Below are 18,675 nucleotides of genomic sequence, written 5' to 3'. Positions count from 1 at the left end.
TGAATCATTTATAGACTTGCACCAAGTTGCTTTATTCTGACTTGAAATTCAAATGTTTATTTTTTCAACATTTTTTCACTGTAATTGTTTTTATGTGAATATACATTTTTTTTCTTTTTAGAGATTAACTTAGATCTATCTTTCAAAGACAATCAAAATTTAGACATAAACTGGAAAAAAAAAAGTTTAGGGATCTGCTTTTTTTCTTTTGTCACAGGAACAATTATTGGGTGGGTTTCTGGCAGTATTTTTTTTTTTTTATGTCATTATCGAAACTTAAAAATTTAGGTATCAATTCACGGCCATTTTTCTTGTTATGTAATGTTAGACACAATTTTTTTTTTCGACATTTTAAAGTGAATAAAACCACTAAAAAATTTTCCACATAGGTAACTTATCTTTGCCTTTGATAACATTTATATAATGCTTTTTTTTTTTTTTTACCACTTTTTCGTGTTAATTATATTCTAAAAAAAAATAAACAAACAAACAAAAACCCTCCCCCTCAAAAACTACAGAAAAAATCTTTATTGATGCACTTAACCGTCACGGAACGGAAATGTCATATTCCAAAAATCACATCTATTGATGAAGTGGTTTATTTTATACAGAAAATCGTTTTTTTTTTAAGATGAGACAGTTCGTTTTTGCTTAGTCATATTTTTTAAAATTAAAAATAAGACTACTTGATCAATTTACGTGATTTTTAGAATATGATATCTTCGTTCTGTGACGAGTACGTAGATCATAAAAATTTTTCTGTATTTTTATTTTTGATTAGGTTAAATTCTAAATAACAACCCAACAATCAATACTTCAATTGTATAATGGCTAACAGGAACCCAAATATGGATTGTTGCACCAGACCAGCACCAATATAGATTTATATAAGTTAGGTATGGGCAAAATGAATGGCGATGCTCAAAATATATAAACATTTTGACCCTCCCTTTACTTAAAAAAAAGAAAAAAATCAGGAAATTAAACAATTTTAATAAATTTTCAGTATTTATCAAATAATGATCGCAGAATATAATAAACTAATTATTTTTATTTAAATCAGAGTGAAAATGTATTATTTTGTTTAAACAAAAAATACCTTTATTAAAGTTATAGTTTTCAGATGTAAATAAAAAGCGCAAGACTTTATTTTTGCCTTTTTTTATATAAATAAAGCATTGTAATTTGTAACAATGAAAATAAAATAATTTTTATAGGAACATTACGAAAAAAGCTCCTAAATCCATATTAATGAATTCTATATAACTCGAAGAAAAATGAATTTCTCGAACTACCGATAGTACCATTGAATTAAGCATTGCTTATTTAATATTTTCATACAAAAAAATTATAATTGCAAAAAATATTTTTTTTTTTTTTTAAATTACGGGGTTCGCATACTTTTTATATACAAAATTTTAATAATTTCCTTGCTCGCAAGAATGTGAAACTTTCGGCGTAACATATTTTTTATATAATATTGAACAATAATTAAAAAAAAAAAATTAATTTAAAAATAGGAACATAGAAAAATTACATTAAAAAATGCAAACGTTCAAAAAAGGAATGTACGGGTGCGCGACTAGGGGGGGGGACAAAGAACATCCTCCCTTTTAATTACATGACGTCATTTTCAGTCTTTCGACTGCCTGAAATTTTGGGCCTTCGTAATTTTCGTGTTTACAAAATTTTAGTTTGTTGCGTTTTTGCGAACGCCAGAATCACTCGGTTTTAGGCCAGTTAATTTATGTTTTGTACAAACAAGGTGATTTTTTTTTTATTCAATATCTTAGCACTTTAATTTATTAATTACCTTTGAGATAGATCCAGAAACCTAATATTTATTTTTTAAAAGATTTTTTTTTTACAATGAATTTATTTAACTTCAAAATTTAGCTGAATTGGATAGCTCGCCGTGAAAACATTTTGATAACTTTTTTTTTTTTCACGTGTACAAATATTTTTTTTTCCTTTTGGAAATTAAGTTTAGTCCTTAATCTTTCAAATACAATCAAAAATAGTCGGAAACCTACAAAAAATTATGATAAATCGGCTGTCAAAACTAGGTCCCCCATTTTTGTCCGTACCTAATATAAGTAAATATAGACGGTCAATTCAGTTCTCATTTGGAATAATTAACATTGTTAATAAGAACTTTATAAATTACTAGACTATCCGTTAGATGGTTGGCCGTTTGTAAAAGTTAACTAAAATTAAACGAAATATAATTTTCGGAATAACCTATTATTTTCTTCAAGACTTAATGTACATAAAAATAATGATAGAGCCACCAAGTAAATATCACAGTGACATTTATTGGGTGGATTCCTATCAATATTTTAACGTTTTCGATTTTTTAAGCGATTCTCCTGGTTCCAAAGGCGAGAACATCGTGGCGTCATCTTTGTTTTCATTTTAACTTAAGAGCTCAGCAGTCAGCACTACTTGTGTTTAAAGCATGTTAAGTTGAAATCCAAAATAATTAGCCAGGTATGTAGAAGAGTAACTTATCTTGTCTTTGGTAACATTTATTTGTTACATATTTGTTTTGGGGCCACATTTTTGCGCCGTTTTTTATTTATTTATTTATTTTTTTTTTTTCATTATAAAACATACCTTTTTATTTTTTAGGCTGACTTTTAAATAAGAATCTATGGGTTTGTTTTACTGTACACAGATTCGAAAAAGTTATCACAAAACAAATATAGAACAAATGTTATCAAAGGCAAGATAAGTTACTTTTCTACTCAACTGGATATGTTATTTTTTTCAACTCGAAAAACATAGTGTTTACCGATGTATTGGAAAATTCAAAATAGCGGCCGACTCTCTCTCTCTGAGATGGTAAGTTTGGGAAAAGGAGTTATAAATAAAAAAAAAACAGTCAAAATGCTGTTAAAAACCCGCCGAATATGTCAGCCTATGTCACGGTAACATATGTTGAGCGAGTTTCTAACAGTATTTTGACTGGATTTTTATTTATAACTCATTTTCCCAAACCTACCGCCTCAAAGAGAGTCGGCTGCCATTTTGAATTTTCTAATACCTCGGTAAACACTGTATGTTTTTTGAGCTGAATAAACATGTTACATTAAATATAAACACTAAAAACATATCCAGTTGGGTAGAAAAGTAACTTATCTTGTCTTTTATAACATTTATTTGTTCTATATTTGTTTTGTGGCAACTTTTTTCGAATCTATGTGTACAGTAAAACAAACCCGAATCTATTGTTGCAACAAAATCTTAAATGTGAGTTTGGTTTTATAAACTCAATTTTTTTGTCACAATGTAAACTTTTTTTTAGAGATGACGCGTTTTCACGGAACACCGTGTAAGAATATTTTTGTCTCGTGGAATAGGAGAGTTCCAGTATAAAATGAATAACTAATCCCATTTCTTCTTTCGCGTAATCCCATAAATAAAAGTTGAATTAATGAAAATAAAATAAGGCAATTAGTAGTTTAATTATTCCTATGTATATTTTCAGTTGATTCAAAACACCACAAACGAGTTATAAACGAAGGGAGATAACTCCGATGTCATATTGTCGGACAAAATCTAACGTTTTAAATTATTTCCTTGTGAGCATCGTTGCTATCATAAATCGTGTATAGAATTTTGGAGATTGTAATAAGATAAATGTCGCAATCTTGACGTCAAGTGAAGACAACTTTAACAAATTCCATAGCTGAAAATATGGATCTTTCCGAAGTGGGAGAGACCTTTGAAACTGTTCCGACCCGACGAGGAACCGACAAGTTTATTATCCGGGGTTATTTAATGTGCAAAAATAAATCTATAAAGACTACTTATTATTGGTGGTGTCGAGAAGGCAAGTGGCCTTCGTGTAAAGGTCGAGCTGTAACAAGACTTACGGATACCGGAAAACACGTCTTGCTCAAATTTGTCGACCACAACCATCCTCCAAATGCACCCAACAAAAATAAATTACATACAAACAATTCATCAACACAATCGCGTATTTCATCCGTTCCTTCGGAATTAACTCCTTCAAAAGGCACCATTCGTCCCCAAATAACCGGAATTCGACGACCTCAACGACGTTCTGGGATAAAAATTAAGAAAGAGGTATTTTATTTAAAAATTTTCTCTTTTGGCCGAATTATATTTTCTAATGATTAATTCCTATTTCAGTCACCTAAAATTATTTAAATTTTCGACATTACGTCTAAACGACTTATTCTTAGTAATAAATTAAAAATAAAAGGTAAAACTATACAAACACCGTGACAGCGAATTAACCCTAACCCTAACCCTAACCCCTAACCCTAAACCTAACCCTAACCCTAACCCTGTCACGGTGTTTGTATAATAATACCAAATAAAATAGTTAAACTGAAGAAATACCAAATTTGATTGAGGCTTCTCAAGTCAGTATGGCTGGCCAGAAGTATTATAAAATCCTGATTACATGTAGTGTTATTTGAACTTTTACAAACTTTATAAAGGATATATGGTAAATGTGTAGTTTAGTGGCGTAAATTATTTGACAGATAAGAAATTATAAAACACGTTAGACCCAAATGCTGAAATAAAATCATTATTTTTTTTTATTAGACTAAATGTACGACACTTGAGATCGCCGTATTCCTTTCAAAATTTGGCCTTTCTAAGGTTTGACAGATTGGCCTTTTTTAGGCCAAATTTGGCCTTTTTTTATGCTCTTTCATGACAAAAAAAAAAAAATGGCGGCCAAAAAACAAATTTGGCCTTAAAAATGCCAATCTGTCAAACCATAGAAAGGCCAACTTTTAAAAGCGGTACTGCTACCTCAAATGTGGTACATTTAGTTTAATAAAAATGAAAAATATTAATGGTTTTATTTTAGCATTTGGGTCTAATGTGTTCTATATAAAAATAAAGTTTTTATAATTTTTTGTAAGAGCGTAAAAAGGCCAAATCTGTGAAGCCTTAGAAAGGCCAAATTTTCAAAACCAGATGGTGGTCTCGATTGTCGTACATTTAGTCTAATAAAAAAAAATGTTGAAAAAATAATACAAAATTAAATTTTTCGGGTTTTATTTCATCCTTAGGGTTTAATAATGTGTTTCATATAAAAACAAATAATTTTGATAAATTTTTTTGCCTGCCAAATAATTTACGCCTCTAAAATACAGATTTGCAGAAAACGGAACCACGGAATTAAATTTATTTTTGGAAAGGAGATTTAAAAATACATTTTTAGATAGATTTTCTTTTTAATCTGAGTTCTTTTTCTAATAAGATATTTTTTTCGACTTCAACGAGTAAAACAAATTTTGGCATTTCTGCATGTCAGTGACATATTAGGAACAGAGACGAGTTATCGACTCCTGTTATTCGAGAGGGAACTGACATCTAGCAATATTATAATCGCAAAAATAAGCAAAAATATATAACAAAATAAACATCACAAAAATATGAAAATCGAAACATTGTATAAAAAATATAATTTTAATGTATTAATATAATTTCTTTTCAACAATAAATATAAAAACATGAGACCTTTATGCATTGTTTTTAGAATTTTTTTTTTTTTTTTTTTTTTTTTTTTTTTTTTTTACAGTAACGTTGTATGAAAATGTGGCAAAATATAATTTAAAACATTTATAGAGGTTTAAGAATTTTTTGTACAGGGAGATTGTATAATAATGTAGCAAAATATAAATTTAGTTTGCACGCACTTTTCGAAAAGGAAGAGTTATCGACCCCTGTTCTTTTGTTGACAAATAATAACATCTGTCGGCGGTTCTTGAAACTAAAATACAAACATTCGCCTCATGTCACTGGCATGCAGAAGTGCCCAAATTTTAATGGTCATATGCAAGAATTCCTCTGGCGGCGAATGAAACAAAACAAAACTAGGGGTTTGTATTACTGTACACATAGATTTGAAAAAGTTGTCAAAAAACAAATATATAACAAATAAATGTTATCAAAAGCAAAATAAGTTACTTTTCTACCAAACTGGATATATTTTTCGTGTTTTTATTCAATGTAACATGTTTATTCAGCTCGAAAAACATACATTGTTTACCGATGTATTTGAAAATTCAAAATGGCGCCCGACTCTCTCTTTAACACGGTAAGTTCGGGAAAAGGTCTTATAAATAATAAACTAGAAAAAATACTATTAAAAAATCACCGAATATATGTCAATCTATGTGTCACGGTAATATATATTGAGCGATTTTAACAGTATTTGTCTAGTTTTATAGCACCTTTTTCCAAACTTACCGTGTTAAAGAGAGAGTCGGGCGGGCGCCATTTTGAATTTTCTAATACATTGGTAAACACAGTATGTTTTTCGAGCTGAATAAACATGTTACATTAAATAAAAACACTGAAAACATATCCAGTTAGGTAGAAAAGTAACTTATCTTGCCTTTGATAACATTTATTTGTTATATATTTGTTTTTTGACAACTTTTTCGAATCTGTTTACAGTAATACAAACCCAAAACTAGTTTAGAAATATTTTGTTTTGGATACGTTTTCTATGGTGTTTGATTAAAAAAAATTATGGTACTTTTACTATATTTCGATAAATTTTTATACAGTAAATGTTTTGGTTTTCAAATGTCTCTCGCCCAGTTTAGACAATTATGAATATGTCATTTTCTGTTTTTAATAATAAAAAAAGTTTCATGAAAAACTTTCCCGTTTTTCATTAATTAAATCGAAATATTTTCGATTAAACAATGACGTATATGCTCTTTCACTTTATTTACCTTTTTCCGGAAGTAATTAATATCTAGTTCAATTTTTTTGTTATTTATTTCTAACTTCGGCCATAGTTTAAAATACTGATTTCTCCCTCGGATTTTAACAACAGGTGCGCGAAAAAATGGTGTTTCCATTTTCAGCGATAAACTGTAGAAGTACCAAAATTATTACAATAAAAAGCTTTTCAAAGTGAGAAATTAAACAATTAACACCTTCAAATTTTTTTTTCTTTTTTGTAAAAGTTTAAAAAATATTTTTTTCTAATGTTGGTAATCTCGAAAGTAAGCGTGATGATTATTTAGTGTAAAAAATAATTCTGTGTCGGCAGTAAAAATGTGTTTGTTAAATATTATGACATGAGGAGTCATTTCGACTTAATAATTATTTTATTTTAAGCGGATAAAATCACGTTTTAAATGTGTCCAAAGTCCGTAAACCAAGATGACTGTCTCTTATGAAGCCTTGACCTTGTTAATAAAAAAAAACAAAAAAACTGAACGTTATCTGCGGAACAAAACTAGAATTTGATTAGGAATATTATGATGCAAGCTAAACGGAAGCTTCGCCGTCAATACATCTATGTAGGACTCTCCTCACTTCATATTTATTTGAAAAAAATATTTTTATAAAAACATGTAATCTAAAAAGTTATTAAAAATTAAAATGACAGTTTTTTTTTCTAAATAAATTTTAACACATTGTTTTAAATAAAATATTTTTATGAAAACAGTGGGTTTGTATTAACACATAAATTCGAAAAGGTAGTCAAACAAATGTATATCAAATGTTATCAAAGGCAAGATAAGTTACTTTTTTACCTAACTGAGTAAGTTTTTTAGTGTTTGTTTTTTTAATGTAACATGTTTATTCAGCTCGAAAAACAGTGTTTACCGATGTATTTGAAAATTACAAATGGCAACTCTCTGTTGAACACGGTAAGTTTGGGAAAATAAGTTAAAAATAAAAAAACTACACAAAATACTGTTAGAAACTAGCTCAATATATGTTACTATGACATAGGCTGACATATATTCGGTGGTTTTTTAACAGTATTTTGTATAGTTATTTATTTTCAACTCCTTTCCCCAAACTTACCATGTTCAACAGAGTTCGACGCCATTTGTAATTTTCAAATACATTGGTAAACACTGTATGTTTTTCGAACTGAATAAATATGTTACATTAAATAAAAACACTAAAAAAAATTATCCAGTTAGGTAAAAAAAATAACTTATCTTGCCTTTGATAACATTTATTTGTGTTATATATGTTGTGTTATATATGTTATTTGACAACTTTTTCGAATCTGTGTATAATAATACAAACTCAAATATTTTTATGGTTATTTCTAAAAGTGTACGTTGAAAGTTTGAAACCAAACTGAATTTTGGTTTCAAACTTTCAATTTTGCCTCATTGTGGTTTTCGTTTTATATTCCAACGATTTGCTTTTTAGGTCGTCGAGTTGACGGGTTTTTTTTAGATTTACCGCCATTTTGGCATTGGTTCACGTGTTGGATTGTGTAATGGACTTTCGGTCAGCGTTAAAGTTGTGGATAACTTGACAAAGACTAAAGACTTTGTGTTAGGAAGTCTTATTAAAAGTGAGTCTTATTAAGAAAGATGTTGCGTTCTGTGTTCGTGTTATGAAGAGATTCATATATATAAAATGTTCATACTTAGAAATGTAGTAGCTCTTAGAGTGAGGAGACAGTGTTGAGACAGTCTTAGTGTTCACATTGTAGATATGAGATGTAGAGACATTGTGTATGTGAAGACATTTTAAAACACAGGATATATAAGACATATAATGACAATTTCACTTTACCTTTTGGTAGAATTACAACACAAAGACAACGTTTATAAAAACACATGATGATACGTTTATTTCTTCGATGGTGGTCGGTGGTTTTCTTAGTCAGGAATTCAAAGTTTTACATTCTATGTTTCAAAGGTGACCGTCTCGCTTCCAGACGTTCGACTGTCCATCTCTGGACTCTAGACTGTCGTCTCAGACTCTCCGCTTAACTCTTAAGTTTCTAACTATATCGAGAACTTCCCATTTTCCATGACGTCATACCCATGTTAAAACATGTCATCTTTCACGTGTTCTGAAAATGCGTGTCCAAAACATTTTCCTTTGTTTACAAAAGGAATTTTAACGTATATTTCCAGTAACCTATATTTCCAATATGTTAAAAACATGTTTATTAAATTATCCTATAGTTACATTCCTCAATTCAATTTCATGACAGAATTGACAAATGCACATTCCTTTTCTTAAAACTATTTTATCTCTAAGCTAAACAATGGTTTGTTTTTACATTCCGTTTTCTAATTCTCTCTCGTAATCTATTTCTAAACCTAAATTACGGGGTTCGAATTTCGTCTATTCTATTTCATTTTAACTAAATCTCTCTATTTTTATACTTACATGAAAAGGGGACAGCCCTTATCATGTAACATCTGAACACATTTAAAATGTGATTTTCTCCACTTAATTATTTTATTTTAAGTCGAAATGACTCCTCATGTCATACTATTTAACACACACACACACACACACACAAGGAAAAACATTTGCTGCCGACACATAATTATTTTTTACGCTAGATAATCATCACACTTACTTTGAAGATTACCCTAATGTAATGATGAAAACAAAAGATTTTTATGATTTAAAGTATTTAATTTTACTTTTACAAACAAAAAATGTTTCATTAAAAAAAAATATATTTTGTTCATATTTTTATAAAATAGTTTTAAATAAAGACGTTTTTATCTAAACCCCTTTTTAAAATAAATTCTTTACAATATTTGTAACACTTTTGACCATCCATACTGACTCGAGTGTCTCTTTAGTATAACCAATAAAATTAACAGTAAGTTGTAACACTGGTAAAATTGCAGAATTAATATTAGCTGCCCGTATTTAATCAACGAATGTTTCGAACTCTCATATTTTTATTGTCATCGAAATCAGTGAAATTGCTTATTTTTCAACCAAATCGATGATTTCCTGCTCTAGTTGGGGATCCATTACAGTGCACTGGAAAGAAGCTTCTCATGCCTCCCTGCAGTGATTTAGTCCACAATACATTGTAGTTTACATTGCACTGTAAAGAACATTAGGCACCACCAAGGCTGTGTAAAACGTCAGCATTTTACACAATAAAAGCAACGTCATCATTTTGTGTGTGTACTATTTTCTGAGTCAATTTCTATGGATGAGCATTGGCGTTATGAGTGTTATTGGAAGTAACTTTTTTTTTTTTTTGCCATCGGATTTTCATATTTGCAAATTGTTTTTTTTAACAGACGAGAGTTCATAAAATAAAATTAATCGTAACGTCTTCTGTTAAAAATTATGTATCTAAAGATAATGTTGCTTACTTTTTTGGAAAAAAGCACCAGAAAATAACGGTCACCTCTATCATTTTAAATAATTAAATGAAGACGAATTTTTTAAGGCTGACTTTGTATTTGGAATTTTTATTATCTTAAGAGTCATATTCTATTATATGAATATATTTTATTATTAGAAAACCTGTTATAAAAAAATCTTTGTTTAAACTGCATATCGCATAATATTTGAATTTAATATCATTTACAGCTTTTTACAAATATTTTTAGAAGTATATTTTTTTTGTTGTAATTCAAATAATTATATTACCGAGAAAAAAAATTATCAAGAAAAAGTGTTCATTGGTCCTCCGATTTATCGGAGAGGGACCTATGTTGTCAGTGGCATCCATTAGTCCGGACTATTGCCAGATAACCATCCATTAGTTTTTTCCTAAAATTTTGCCACAAATTGTATTTCATTAAATAGATGTGCACAGTAAAATAACTTTTTTACAATAATTCCCGTTGTGCCTCCAGGGGCTCAAAAGAGGTCAAAAATGCCCCAAAATGACTAAAAATGACTTTTTTTTTTTTTTTTTTTTTTTTTTTTTGAAAGTTGGCCAAAATGTGGAGCCTATTGTTCTTAATATAAATCCAGTATGGGTGACCCTGGAAAAATTCAGGTTTGCATCCCTGGGGGCTTTTAGTGCTAAAAATGCCTTGTTTTGTAGCTCTTTTTTTCATATTTCTCAACAAAAACTTGATATGTCTGACTATATAGTGGTTTTTCACAGTGGTCAACTCAAATATACATGTGTTAATGCCTGAAACTGTACCGTTACTCATTTACACTGGGATTAGGTGTCCTCAGGGGCTCAAAAGAGGGCAAAAATGGCCAAAAATGACACTTTCTGCCCCATAGCGTTTGATCTATCCATTAGATTTTCCTGAAACTTGGCTAAAATGTGGAGGCCATTGTTCTTAATATAAATTCAGTATGGGTGACCCTGGCAAAATTCTGCTTCGCTTCTGTCTGGGACTTTTAGGGCTAAAATGACATGCCTTTTTGGAGCTCTTTTTTTCATATTACTCAAGAACTTGATATGTATGTCTATATAGTAGTTTTCCGTGGTGCTAAATTCAAATATACATGTCTCAAGGTGTGAAACTGCAGCGTTTGTCCATTTTCACAGGTATTCAGCATTCCCAGGAGCTCAAAAAGGGGGTCACAAATGCCCCCAAATTGCAAAAAATGGCAACCCCATAACTTTTGCCCCATCCATTGGATTTTTCTGAAACTTGGCGAAAATGTGAAGGCAAGGTTGACTCTTCACACTTCTCACATTCATTATTTCTTCACTATTTTTTGTGGCGTCATCTTACATGCAGCACAAGAGGGGGGGACCACACATGCGCAACTTGTTTTTATTTATTAATTTTTTTTTTTTTTTTCAACATTTATGTCAAATTTTATTCACAACTTGAAAGTAAGTGAAATAAATAATGGGATCTTTATAAATATATAAAAATAACTTTTTAAAATTATTTGATCTTTTCAGCTTTAAAAAATGTTGAAATTTTTATCGACCTACATTTATTTTGTTTAGTTTTCGTAACATGAAATATGAGGGGGGGGGGTTGAATACACAAAAAATGTTTTCTCTAATATATTTAATGAAAATCTACTTTTAAGTTTATTTAATAATAAATAAATGTTGAAAATTTCAGGAAAATATGATTATTGGATTTTTGCTAGATTTTTAAAACATGAGTAGGTCTACGACTTCAAAAACGTCACAGTGAAAGTGCACTGGGGGACCACCCGAATATTTACCTTTAAGTCGTTTTTTTAATAGGAACATCGATTAAAGCATCGATAATGTAAACACAATTTTTGTCTCACATTTTCATTATTTTTGTATACTGTAAAAAATTTTTTTAAATATTAGTTTATTTGAAGCTTCTTTTAAATGGTAAAAAAGTTAGGATGATAATATTAAATTAAAGTCAATTACAGTTACATCGTGTTACATACAGCGTTAGCAGTGTCAGAAACTGATCTTAAAAATGAGTGAAAAAAAACTGAATAATTCGACCTCCTATTTTTACAAGCTTATAACTACTTAAAAAATGTAATTCAAACTCTAATTTTTTTTTTTTTTTTTTTTCAATTAAAGAAGCAAAGACCAAAATTTAAAGAATAATAGGTTTAATAGCAAATTATGCAATATTTGTTTTGTTTTGTTTTTTAAATCGATTTTCTTTAAAAAAAGATTTGAAGGAAAATTTTACTTACTTCGGTTATTAAAAAAAAACAAACAAAAAAACGATATAAATTCGAAAAAAGTCACTTGCCTATAAAAAATACTGTCGAATGTTCAGTTCCATTCTTCATTGTTAAGAATTTATCCATATTTATATTTTAAAATCCGTTTATTTTTTAAATAAAATAATTTTTTCAGTCTTTATCGAAAAACTGGAAGTCACCGTTTGTCCTTGTTTAGAAATACGGATTGACAGAAGGCAGTAAAAACCACACATTCGTGTTAGCTGTGTTCCCATAGTTTAAAAATAGTCGAATTTTACTTAGATTTTGCCTTAAAAAAAAAAAAAAAAAGACTCAAGGGATTTTTTTTTTTCAAAGAAATACATAAATTTGATTTATTCTTCTTTATCGAGTGAAGTTTTTTTTTTTTTTTTTTAAATATCTATAAACATTGAATGAAATAGAAAAAATTGTCCTCATCATCCATTACTTACTGGTCAATATAAGCAGAACATAGGCTTCCAATTAAAAACAAAAACAAACAAAAAAACATGGTTTTTAAAAAAGAAAAGGTTTTACACTTTGTACTTTACAGGCAAATTTCCAAAAAAAACAAACACTTTTGTTTTAATTTACAATATATTATTTATTAATCTTTTATCTTCAATTTGTGATATAAAACTTTGGTACGTAAATTAATTATTAAAATTTTAATAGACATTTCAAAATTGGGAGGGGGGGTGAATTAAAAAAAAAAAAAAAAAACGTTTGTCTAAAATATATTCGGTTTATTGGAAAGAGCATAAAATTTCACATTGACACTGAAAATATCGTAAATATTTAACCAATAGAAAAATTGATAGATTTTTAAAGTTTAAAAATTGAAAAAAATTAACTCGTAAAATTCAATTTTTTTTTTTTTTTTTTTTTAATTCAATTTTCACCCCAAACAAGGCACAGTGCCACTTTGAAGCAGGGGGCTACTATTAGGGAATTAATTAGCGGGGTCATTATGAAGGGAGAAGAGTAGAAAGATGTTTGTTAACATTACACTTGAACTTCTGCATATCATTGCAGTTGGGAAAGCAGAATCCCGGAAGGGAGTTCCAAAGACCCGCAGTTCTGGGGAAGAAACTATTGGAGTAAAAGGCTTTCTTGCACCTAGGGATCTCCACTGTAAAGGGATGAGACTTAGTAGCTTGTCGGGTTTGTCGGGGGTAGTTACGTCGGGGAGGTACAAGTGTTTGCAGTTCGTCAGAGCATTCACCATTAAAGTATTTGTAGAACAGGCAGAGGGATGCAACATCTCGTCGATGGGACAGAGGTTGAAGCCCAGATGACAGTTCAGGACCTATCAGGTTTGCGACTCTTTTTTGAACCCTGTCCAGGAGCGAGAGACAAGCAGCAGATGCACCAGCCCAGATGTGACAACAGTACTCCATACATGGGCGAATGGTTGCCTTATAGAGGTATAGGATACTGGCAGGCGTAAGTAGTTTTCTAGCACGGTAGAGGGAGCCAACCTTCCTTGCAGCAGCCTTGGCAATGCTCTCAATGTATCTATTCCAGTTCATATTCCCTGTAAACGTTAGGCCGAGGAGTTTAAAAGAAGTACTTTCAGGCAATGTGTTCTTGGCCATTGCTATTGGTGGTAGAGAAGGTTTCTTGTAGTTATTGAAGGAAACAAGCTTAGTCTTAGCAGCATTGAATGAGACCAACCATTTTTGTCCCCATTCCACTACGGATTGGAGGTCATCCTCTAGTGTTTCTGCCATTTTCTTGGATATGTGTTCATTTGTTTTCCCCTCATATCTGTTATAGAGAGTGGTGTCATCGGCAAATATACCCATCTCCGAAACAATATTATCAGGGAGGTCGTTTATGAATATCAGGAACAATAGAGGTCCAAGGATAGACCCCTGAGGCACTCCCGCATTTATGTCATATTGTTTGGATGTACGTCCGTCGAGGACAACTTTGATTTTTCTATTACTTAAGAAGGATTTAATTACGTTATGAATTCTTCCAGTGATTCCATATGATCTAATTTTCCTTAGAAGACCATCGTGCCATACCCTGTCAAAAGCCTTAGATATATCAAGGGCCACCGCTCTACCCTCCCCTGTTTTATCCAATGAACGGTATATACGTTCAGAAACTACAGTTAAGATATCTGCTGTTGAACGGGCTTGCCTGAATCCATATTGTTTGTCAGTCAAGAGTTTAGCAGCTGTTAGGTGCTGGACTAGGGCTTTATTAACTAAGGACTCAAATATTTTGGCGAAAAGCGGGAGGAGGCTAATGGGGCGATAATTTAGTGGGTCAGTTCTTTCACCAGAATTCTTGAAGACTGGTACCACAGAGGCGGTTTTCCAGCAGTCGGGAAAACAAGATTCGTTAAGGCATTTATTGTAAAGTTTGGACAGAACTGGAGCAACCTCGGCAGAGCATTTTTTTAATAGCACAGCCGGGATGAGATCTGGTCCACATGCTTTAGAGGTGTCTAGGTTTTTTATAATAGCATGTACCTGAGAAGGGGTGATTTTCAAGTCGTCAAGTGTGGCGTCTGTTCGCAGAGGAAAATCAGGGAGTGAGTGGTGTACCGAGTTCAGTGTGGAGTTTGAGGCAAACCGACTGGCAAGCAGATTAGCCTTGTCAGTTGCCGTGCAAGCAACCTCATGATTGTTTGTTAGTGGGGGAATAATTGACTGTCCATTATTAACTACGCTGTTGTAGATTTTCCAAAAATCCCGGGTTCCTAATTTCTGTGCTTCGATGCGCTTTCTGGTGGTTTCAGAGTAATCTGACTTAGCTGTGTCTATCACTCTCTTACAATTATTTCATTACGGCTGCATGAAGGCGTGCCGACACTTTGAAACACTGTTTTTTAAAAGATAAAAAATATGTCTATTTTTTAAACAACTTTAATAGTTTATTTTGGAAGTATATTCCATAAAGAAAATAAACCCACTTTTAAAAGAGAGATTACGAGTTTTTTTTATATTTTATTCGCAGTTTCGTGTTAGGGGTGTCAAAAATTCCCTCCAAATTCTGATACCCCTAATACAGCGTGGATTAAAACTGGAGGTACCTAGAAAACATGCTGTTTATAAAATTATTTTGGATGAAGTAGGGAATAAGGACCCCGCGGAAAAAAAAACCAAAAAAAAAACCAGACATCTTTCCCTCGACATAGGTGTGATCTTCACCTTCGCACACTTTGTCTCTGTAAACAAATATTGCGACAAAAAAACCCCCAAAAAACTGGTGCTTGTGCACGTTTGCCACCACGCTGTTTTTAAATAGTTTGTTTTAAATAGTTTGTTTTAAATTCAAGCTTCCTTCACGATATCTTTTTTTGGGTTTGTATTACTGTACACAGATTCGAAAAAGTTGTCAAAAAACAAATATATAACAAATAAATGTTATCAAAGGTAAGATAAGTTACTTTTCTACCAAACTAGATATATTTTTCGTGTTTTTATTCAATGTAACATGTTTATTCAGCTCGAAAAACATACAGTGTTTACCGATGTATTCGAAAATTCAAGATGGCGTCTGATTCTCTCTTTAACACGTTTAAGTTTGGGATAAGGTGTTATAAATAAAAAACTATACAAAATACTATTAAAAACCCGCCGAATATATGTCAATTTATGTCACGGTAACATATATTGAGCGAGTTTTTAACAGTATTTTATCCGGTTTTTTATTTATAACACCTTTTCCCAAACTTACCGTGTTAAAGAGAGAATCAGACGCCATCTGGAATTTTCGAATACATCGGTAAACACTGTATGTTTTTCGAGCTGAATAAACATGTGACATTGAATAAAAACACGAAAAATATATCCAGTTTGGTAGACAAGTAACTTATCTTGCCTTTGATAACATTTATTTGTTATATATTTGTTTTTTGACAACTTTTTCGAATCTGTGTGTACAGTAATACAACCCCCCCTTTTTTTTTATTATTGAATTGTTTGGTGGAAGCACAGAATAGTTATAAGAGAAAAAAAACAAAACACCCCCCCCACATGTTTAGAATGTCTTGCAAAAAAAAAAAAATAATAATTAAATAAATAACGTTATTTCAGCACGGTGGCAAAAGTGCACAAATACCGAAAACTTTTAAACCAAACATTGATTTATGTAATAAAAACGAAACCATGTATACAATTTAAATGGCTTACCCAAGTATTGATTGTCGCTACAAAATCGTAAGTGTAATAAAATGCCCAAGTTTTCTTTTTTTGTTTTCGTAAAACACCGTCTAAGAATGTTTTTGTCTCCCTGAATAGGAGAGCTCATGTGTCACGTTTGTAAAAGGCGAATGAATTATTAATAAAAAATAAAAAGTCAGTTGATACTTTTATTAGTTTGTTATGACACGCCGAATGAATTACAAACTAAGGGAGATAACTTCGATGTCACATTGTCGAACCTTTTAAATTTAATGTTTTAAATTAATTTCTTGTGAGAATCGTTGCCATCATAAATTCTGTACAGACTCCTGGAATAAGTTAAATGTCGCAATCTTGACGTCAAGTGGAGATAACTTTAACAAATTCCATAGTTGAAAATATGGATCTTTCCGAAGTGGGAGAGACCTTTGAAACTGTTCCGACACGACGAGGACGCGACAAGTTTATTATCCGGGGTTATTTAATGTGCAAAAATAAATCTATAAAGACTACTTATTATTGGTGGTGTCGAGAAGGCAAGTGGCCTTCGTGTAAAGGTCGAGCTGTAACAAGACTTACGGATACCGGAAAACACGTCTTGCTCAAAGTTGTCGACCACAACCATCCTCCAAATGCACCCAACAAAATTAAATTACATACAAACAATTCATCAACACAACAATCGCGTATTTCATCCGTTCCTTCGAAATTAACACCGTCTCTGCCTTCAAAAGGCACGATTCGTCCCCAAATAACCGAAATTCGACGATCTCAACGACGTTCAGGGATAAGAATTGTTAAAAAAGAGGTATTATTTTACTTTACATTTTTCTGTCGGGGTCTTATTATATTTTCTAATGATTAATTCCTATTTCAGTCACCTAAATTTTTTTGAGCGAAATAATTTTCGACGTTACTTCTGGTTATTTGGAATATAATTTTTTTTGTACTATGGGAGGTAAGTAAGGAATATTTCGATATCGTCGCAGTTTACATTTTTTGTTAAATGTCATAAAATTTTGTTACATTAAATATAGTAGTTGAAAAAAAAATTTTTTTTCTTACAATTCTTAGTAAAATACTTAACTCATTTAGAACAATAGATTAACTCTAGTTATTTTTAGCAGGAAATTTTTAAAGTTTATTTAATGACTTTTAACATGGGCATCAACATCACTTCTATTCCATTTTGCGGTCTATCAGCACAACTCTTATTAAGGTGTCAGAAACTCGCTCAATATGTTACCGTGACATAGGCTGACATATATTCGGTGGGTTTTTAACAGTATTTTGTATATGTTTTTATTTTTAACTAATTTTCCCAAACTTACCGCGTTCAACAGAGAATCCGGCGCCATTTTAAATTTTCCAATACATCGGCAAACACTGTGTTTTTCGAACTGAATAAACATGTTACATTGAATAAAAACACAAAAAAAGTATCCAGTTAGGTAGAAAATTAACTTATCGTACGAAAATAATGAAATTGCTAGACGAAAATCGTGTTTACATAATTGGCGCTTTAAAATAACGTTCCCATGTAGTAAGCATTTCGAACGTAAAAACATACCCGTGTTTAATAAATCTAATGAATGATAAAGAAAAAGCCGAACAATTTATCCGCGCAAATGGTTTACGTCCGTTCCTTCGGAACTGCGTCCGTTCCTTCGGATTTGCCACCGTCTATGCCTTCAAACGGTACTATTTATCCCCAAATAACCTGAACCCAACGACGTTCCGAGAGAACAGCTGTTAAAAACAAGGTAATACTAAAAAATAAATCTATTTTAGTCAGCTCGATTATTTATATTGAAATATGTTCTGTATTACTCGAACAATTTTTTTAGTAATAAAGTAACATTAAAATTTAAGTTGTGACAAGTTTCTTCCTACACATGAAACGTCGAAATGAAAAATAAGTTTCTCGTTAAACGACATTGTTATAAACTTGAGTGCTTCTTCCTCTCTTTGTCGGCTTGTTTGTGAAGATGGCGACTATATTTTCGCATTCTAGGTGTCATTTTGGTGTTTGGCGTATTCAATGAAATTGGCGATGCTTATGCGTCTATATTACTGCGCTATTTTTAAAATAGTATTTTCAGGTTAAATTTAATTTTTACGATATATTTGTTCTTTAAATTGTTGGATTAAA

The 18,675-nt window shown here is 31.1% G+C and overlaps 1 protein-coding gene across 7 annotated transcripts in view; it reads left to right on the top strand.

Moving 5' to 3' along the window:
• LOC145239758 (uncharacterized) overlaps positions 1 to 18,675 on the top strand; it is a 340,227-nt gene that overhangs the window by 67,675 nt on the left and 253,877 nt on the right. Inside the window, exon 1 of one of the 7 annotated variants that reach the window (XM_080103181.1) lies at positions 3,519 to 4,092. The exons of 5 other annotated variants lie outside the window; for them this stretch is intronic. In XM_080103181.1, the coding sequence (XP_079959307.1) occupies positions 3,700 to 4,092 (393 nt within the window). In that variant the 5' untranslated portion in view covers positions 3,519 to 3,699. Of the gene's footprint in view, positions 1 to 3,518; positions 4,093 to 16,643; positions 17,332 to 18,675 lie in introns of those variants that run through there. One more of the 7 variants, XM_080103178.1, reaches the window with a different exon arrangement.

This window comes from Euprymna scolopes, chromosome 19 (assembly GCF_053919585.1).
Source record: "Euprymna scolopes isolate OS-2025 chromosome 19, ASM5391958v1, whole genome shotgun sequence".
Lineage (NCBI taxonomy): Eukaryota > Metazoa > Mollusca > Cephalopoda > Sepiida > Sepiolidae > Euprymna > Euprymna scolopes.
Note: the sequence above shows the minus strand (reverse complement) of the source record. Positions and strands in the feature narration are given on the sequence as shown.